A 7,565-nucleotide genomic window follows, 5' to 3' on the forward strand; every position below is an offset into this window, starting at 1 on the left:
TTGACCTTCATTGGTTGGGTATTTTATGGCGGTCAAGCTGTAGATCAGTGGTGGGAATAACGTACCGTAACGGTAAGGACGGCGGACAACACTAAATAGGTAGTGACAGAAGACAATCACCTGTGTGTTTAGTGCGAGTTTGCATTGAACGTCGTTGCTAGTGCGTCAAAAAAAATGAAGATTTTAGTTCTATAAAGTATCCGCTAGGGACGCTGTACGATCTGTCATACATTTAATGACGTTTGGTGTAAACTCGCACTAAGATAATGTACTTCATTCTGCATGCATGCACCAGTCGCGTCTCAAGCGGGCGAGATTAGCGCTCGCACTGATTTACAATTATTGGCAAAACATGTAAGTAAACGTAAGCTTTGTCTATAATAATGTGCGTTGCCTGAGCAATTTTGTGGTCTTATGGTTGGTAGAATCTTAGCAGACTTAGGTGAATGTTGGTAGCTATCAGCAAATCTTGCTTTTTACTTTTTACTAATATTATAAATGCAAAAGTTGGTGTGGATGTCTGGATGTTTGTTACTCTTTCACGCAAAAACTACTGAACGGATTTTGATTGAAATTTTACAGTATAATTGTTTATAACCTAGAATAACATATAGGCTATAATTTATGACGATCTGTGACAAAATAAATTTCACGCGGTTGAAGCCGCGGGCAAAAGCTAGTGATTGATAAAGTTAGATAATATGTAGATGATTGGATTGCCGTGAGAACGAGCCCTAATCTTGCTGAACAATATGATGACAAAAAAAATTCCAAAGATGTATGAAAATTGTTTTTCTAGTTGCACAAGTAAACACTTGAGTTTCTGATGTTTCTATTGGTCCCTAGCAGGATGGAAAAAATCATGATTTATTTATTTTAATCAAAAAAATCAGATTTTTTTTATTTATTTGATTTTTTCGATTTTTATTACGTTTTGCGATCATTTCTTTAGTTTTTCTTACGGAAAACATTTTTATTTACGTAGAATTGATGGATAGAGCTGGCAACACCACCAAAAAAAATAAATTGTGTGGTTATCTAAAATATCGCAAACATGTTTGTACGGAAAAAATATTTTTTTCTGATTCTCTATTCAAAACATCAATTTCATACATTAACACCTATTATTAACATTGTTTTCGAACATTACAGTTGATTAATATAAACTCCCAGCCTTTCATTAATTCCATTTTCGGCCTTTGATTTAAATCATGCAATATAAATCGTGATTTAAATCAAGTTGATTTAAATCATGCAACCCTGGTCCCCAGAGCCGGCGCACTTCGAGTACTCGTCGCGCAACATGACGGTGCGGCGCACGGCGCAGGCGGCGCTGGCGTGCGACGCGCGCGGCGACCCGCCGCTGCAGCTGCAGTGGACGCACAACATGAAGCGCCTCGACCTCACCACCTACCGGTGCGTCCCACACAATCACATCCACGGCAGGGTACTCGCCTGCCATGTAAAGTCTGGTCGCTGATCACGTAGAATTTTGTCCAATGACCCCAAGCTACCTATCCTTATCGCTCGCGCGTAAGGCCCTTTTCACACGTCCCGGTTGCCGGCTAACCGGCGCCGGGTATCCGGTGGTGAAGTGTATGGGCATGATACGTAGCTTTCACATGTTCCGGCGTGATTAATCCGGCATGCCCATACACTTCACGACCGGGTACTCGGCGCCGGTTAGCCGGCAACCGGGACGTTTGAAAAGGGCCTAATTATATTGCTGTCGCGACTGTGCGACGGGCGCCCGCAGTGAGTGTGCGAGCGCGACAGCAACATAATTACGCGCAAGCGATAAAGATGGGTAGCTTGGGGTCATTGAACAAAGTTCTACGTGCTCCGCGACCAGACTATAGCATGTAACGTAACCAACCTTCATGTGAGTACGGCTCGTCCACGGTCATCGCGTATCTGGCTGCGAGCTCCTGGATCCTACTGCGAGCCGCCTTTGTGCTCGCAGTGATACCGCCACTCGGCGGGTCGCTGCGATCTCCCTGCGAACCACGCGCGAGCAGCTCGCAACGGGCTCGTGCCTATGTACTCACTTGATACAGTATCTGATGCATCACATGCTACACGGCTAGATGAGTACCCTGCTCACTGCTGGACAAAGCCTGCCGGCATCCAGATATTTCCTACGACCTTCACTAGATTATCTGTCCACTTAGTGGGAGGCCTACCCAAAATTCTAGCCCGTGGTCGCCACTCGAGAACTTCTGTCCCAACGGCCATCAACGCTAAGAGCCTTGCTCACTGCCACTTGAGTTTAGCAATTCACTTTGGATTTCCAAACTCCGGGTATAGTACGCCGGTAATTCATTTACATAAGTAGTTCCTCCATAAATAATCTAAGGTTTTACTAGCTGAAGTATCTACCAAAAGTTTGCTGTGTAATACAAAAAACATACGTCAGCTGACATAGCCTGACGGGTTAGCAAGCTAAATAAATGTCAACAGGCAGGGCACATAGCACGTAGAACAGAACCATCGGCTATTGTGGCAGCACGATTCTAGAGTGGACGCCACATACCAATAAGCGTTGCGTGGCACATTTACCCACAATGTGGACAGACGATCGTATTAAATGAGCGAGAAGGCGCTGGATGCAGGCCGCTACCGACTAGCCAATCTGAAAATCATTGAGGAAAACCTACATTCAGCTGTGGATGTCCTATGGCTAAAACAATAATAGTTAAATGACAAAAAACGTGTTAACCCCTGAAACCTCAAGCGGTCGAAAGGTTCAGTCAAACCAACGCGATCACACGCGATCAACCGGCGTGCAGCGATGGCGACCAGACAAAAATGCATTGATCGCCATCGCTGCACGCCGGCTGATCGGGTTGGTTTGGCTGAACCTTTAGACCGCGTTAAAATTGATTTATATCTTGTCTCGATTCGCAGGGCTTGAAGGCTAAAACTATTTTTTTTTTATATTTCCAGTGTGTCAGTCACAGAAAAGCGGTCAGACAACGGCGTGAGCTCGCAGCTGAACATCGCGCACGCCGAGCGGCACGACTCGGGCGTGTACCGCTGTCGCGCCGAGAACGCCTACGGCAGGGACGAGCTGCTCATTTACTTGGCTGTGCAAGGTAAGGAAGCAAATTACTAATAGTCCCATTAACCCCTCGTGTTAACACTGCAGTACACGCGCCCCCTTTTTTACACGAATACACGCGCGGCCTACTCTGGTAAGCCAATTTAAAATCACTGTAAATCAGTTTGTAAGCAATTTATGAATAGAATTACTATGTAAATGATAAAAGTGTTTAATATAGTTATTTTATAATCAAAGTTTCTTTAAATAACTATTTTGGATCAAACATTATAAACAGATTTAAAAGTTGTAAATTTTTTGGACCAAAATTTCACTCTGAGACCAATGTTAACAAAAAAAAATACTGAAAAAATATGATTAGTTTTTTATCTGTCATAGTATTCATGACTTTCTACTGCCTGGTACACGGTGTAAATCCATTTGTTGCAAGTCTTTCATAATTTTTTTGTCGAGTGATTTCGGGTTTTTGAGTAGACCCGCAGTTTTGACGGCCAATTTTAGAAAAGTGCGCAGACTCTAGCGACCCAAGCTTTACTGGCTTACTGACAAATTTAGTAAACGAGGGTTTCCTGGAATACCAGCTCTCTAGCGCAAGTTTTCAAAAAGTTCTAGCGTAAAATGTTACCCTGGTCTACTATAGTAGTCCGCGCGTGTACTCTAGTGTTAAGCTAAATAAGCTTGTGTTATGAGTGGGCTCACCACAATAGTCGAGTGGCGGTGGGATTCGAACCCGCGTTCCTCGGATCTCGAGTCGGCCACTCCAACCCCTTCATCGTTCGGCTATCGTGACTATGTTAATTAATTTATGTGTGGGGATGAGCCTATTTTACTCTGACAGTACCATAATAATATAACGACTTCCGTGGATGATCCTTTAGAGACAACTAAGGGAGAAATATTAGTCCTCTCCAAACGATCTGGCCTCTGAAGAAATAAAGCGGGTGCTAGCCTAAGAGCTAAGGGTTGCCAATGCCAAACGCCGCCACTGGCATATTTACATCTTCGCGTAGCGGCAATGTGCAGGGCACATAGTGTGCAGAACTGACGGCCGATGGGGCAGCAAGGTTCTGGAATGGAGGCCGAGTACCGGAAAACGCAGCGTGGGACGTCCACTCACAAGGTGGACCGACGACATAATAAAGGCGCTGGACGCAGGCCGCTACCAAGCGGGTAACATCTGCGCAGTGGACGTCCTATGGCTGAGATGATGATGATGTAGCGGCCACCAGCGTCAAAGCCGCCACAGTAAATATGCCGATGGTTATGGCGTGAAGCCCGTGTACGGCGACCCTGAGTGATTTGATGATGTATCTATGACGAAGCTCTACTGAGGCCATCGAGCATTGTGTTTAGGTTAATAATAATTAATGCTTAAAACAGTAATAATACTACATAGCGGTAGGTAACGTTAAAGCAGCCATTATGAATAAATGCAATGAGGATTTTCGCGATTGAAAAATCTGCCAGATGGCAATACGTAGACGCGAGGTCCAAATGCTGCATGATTGGTTATTTTTGACATGACATTGACAGATATGTCAAAATCCACCAATCACGCAGCATTTGGACTTCGCGTCTACGTATTGCCATCTGGCGGCATTTTTAATCGCGAAAACCCTAATTAAAACAATATTGAGGATCGTTTTATTCGTCTTTTGTAATTAGAATTTTTATAAATTGAAAACGTTTCAGAATTCCCCGAAGCTCCCCGCGGGTTGCACGTGGTCCGCCGCGAAGGTCGAGGCGCCACCGTCTCGTGGCGGCGCGGCTACGACGGCAACGCGCGCGTGCGCTCCTACCGCCTGCAGTACCGCGTGGTCGGCGAGCGCGAGCCAGACCGCGCCGACTGGGCCGACGCGCCCACCAGGGACGTGCCCGCCGATAGAGTGCTTGAAAGGTAAACACGAAAAAAGAAAAAGTTTTTTTTTATGCATAACAAGGCAGGTACTTGACCACAATCGCACCTGATGTTGAGAGGAATGCAGTCTAGGATGGTACATACGAGTATCTCTGCCCTGTAAGTGCCTATTCACTCTCGCCTTGAAAAGACCCGGATTATAGTCTTCGGGAAAGACAGCAGCAGGCAGCGAATTCCAGTCCCTAAAACGGGTCCATATTGGCTCACCTAAAGTTATTTACCCGAAATTGTTCTTCCTAACGATTTTAAATCCGAATGATCACTCTTCCTAAAATTTTTCATCCTAAAGTTTTCATTCATACTATTTGTAGTGCTACCGGCGAGGTTCATAACACTCATGTTTCCGAAAATTTTAATTAATAATATCATTTATGTAAATATATTTAAACTCCTACTGTTTTTTATCATAACACTTTTATCCCTAAACATTACCATAATATTTTTACTCATACCATAGAATAATAATAAATACTACGTACAGAAGTACGTTCTTCGCGAATAAAACGTAAGGCCACAGTTCTAACCTAACCTAAACCAATAATAATGAATAGACCGATTCGTTTCTGGAACTTGTGCGTTGTGGTCACAGTTCTAACCTAACCTAAACCAATAATTATGAATAGGACCGATTCGTTTCTGGAACTTGACTGAATGAATGGAGCGGGACTCAAGTATACGTGCTAATGCCAAAAAACTTGAACTTTAATAATTATATCGTTAAAGAAAGAAATCTAAACAAAAAAGATATGACTTTGAATAATAGTGTAAAATATGGTTATGTTTAGAAAATCTAGGAGAACAAATAAAAGTGTAATAGATGTTTATTGCTAATGACATTATGAAGTTGAATGATTCGGAATTATGAACATTAGAGACAGAGTAGTTAGGAATTGTGATTGTTAGGATGAAAAATTTTAGGAAGAACATTTTCGGACTTCCAATTTTCGGAGTTGAAAATTTAGGTGAACTTTGGCGCACCCCCCTAAAACACGGTCCGTGAGCACGTAGAATTTTGTCCAATGACTCCAAGCTACCCATCCTTATCGCTCGCGTGTAATTATGTTGCTATCGCGCTCGCACACTCACTGCGGGCGCGCGTCGCACAGTCGCGACAGCAATATAATTACGCGCGAGCGATAAGGATGGGTATCTTGGGGTCATTGGACAAAATTCTACGTGCTCACGGACCAGACTATAACTGTTCGCATTATAAAAGAGTCATCGAAACGCTTAGTGCGAGCTGGTGGAATGTTAACAATATAGGGATGGTACGCTAACCTGCGTCTGGTTCCCCGATGATGGAAAAAAGCATCATCAGATATTTTTTGACAACTAAAATTTTATATTTGCCACAGAAAAAAAATGTTGTCAAAAAGGTCACCCCCACTCAGTAAATCTTGGCATGTTACTGCTAAGACACTGATTTTCATTGGGTGGGGGTGTTACTAGGTTTGTACATAGAAGTATAAACGATACACTTTGAAGTATGCTTGCTTGCTTGCTTGAATCTCAAAAAATTGGGCATGGTTGAAAATCTGTGATGTACGGATATCCCTTACATCAGAGACGAGACGTCCAAACCCTTCGATAATTTTTTTTTTAAGATTCTAAGGCAACATTTTTTTTTAATTATTTATACTTGGTATATAATGTACATACTGTTAATACTGTTTACTGAAATGTTTGTAATAAATATTATTTTAGACAGGAATCCACAGAGCCTGAGTCGGAGATCACGTTAGAGTACAGAGTGGAAGGCCTGAGGCCGGCCACTGCCTACGCCTTGCGGCTCGCCGCTGTCAACGCCATCGGGGACAGCGACTACTCTGACTCCGTCATTGTTCAGACTTTGGAGGAAGGTAAATAAAACTCTGAACTATTTATTTTATCTATTTAGGACAACCAACATGACAGACACAAATACAAGTAAAGGGGTTTTAGATACATATTTTATCTTGCGACTAGGTGACATCAATGAAGTTTTCGCGATTGAAAAATCCGCCAGATGGCAATTCGTAGACGGGAGGTCCAAATGCTGCATGATTGGTGGATTTTGACATGTCATTGACAGATATGTCAAAATCCACCAATCATGCAGCATTTGGACCTCCCGTCTACGTATTGCCATCTGGCGGATTTTTCAATCGCTAAAACCCTCATTACCGACTGCCACAGCATGCAAGTGGTATTTTTGACAGAATTTTAAACGTAAATAGATGATTTTAATACAAATAAGTTTTTTTTATAATTTTACAGGTAAGCAATAACTAACCTATGGTGTGTAAAATACTCGTTTAATATCCAATCGTTATCAATTTCTTTCAGCCCCATCTGAACCTCCCCATAACGTTCAAGTCCAGGCCACGGCACCTGGAGAACTTTTGGTCAAGTGGCAGGTTCGTAATTTTGCCAATATATATCAAAGAAAAACAATCTTTTATAATTTTCGTTCGTTTCAGACAAATGACGTCTACTGCGGGACAATGGCCTTCCCCAAGGTTTTCCACAATGAATGGTCTTACGCTGCCCGCATCCAGGTTCTTCCCGCGACCTTTACCAGATCGTCGGTCCACCTAGTAGGAGGCC

General features: G+C 43.1%; 1 protein-coding gene across 1 annotated transcript in view; it reads left to right on the plus strand.

The window, feature by feature from the left end:
• LOC114353525 (Down syndrome cell adhesion molecule-like protein Dscam2) overlaps positions 1-6,814 on the plus strand; it is a 72,093-nt gene extending 65,279 nt beyond the window's left edge. Inside the window, exons 15-18 of the mRNA XM_028305561.1 lie at positions 1,272-1,416; positions 2,947-3,095; positions 4,754-4,958; positions 6,688-6,814. Coding sequence (XP_028161362.1) covers positions 1,272-1,416; positions 2,947-3,095; positions 4,754-4,958; positions 6,688-6,721 — 533 coding nt within the window. The 3' untranslated portion in view covers positions 6,722-6,814. The remainder of the gene's footprint in view (positions 1-1,271; positions 1,417-2,946; positions 3,096-4,753; positions 4,959-6,687) is intronic.
• Positions 6,815-7,565: the final 751 nt, after the last annotated feature.

This window comes from Ostrinia furnacalis, unplaced genomic scaffold, assembly GCF_004193835.3.
Source record: "Ostrinia furnacalis isolate ACB-3 unplaced genomic scaffold, ASM419383v2 OfSCF1733, whole genome shotgun sequence".
NCBI classification, from domain to species: domain Eukaryota; kingdom Metazoa; phylum Arthropoda; class Insecta; order Lepidoptera; family Crambidae; genus Ostrinia; species Ostrinia furnacalis.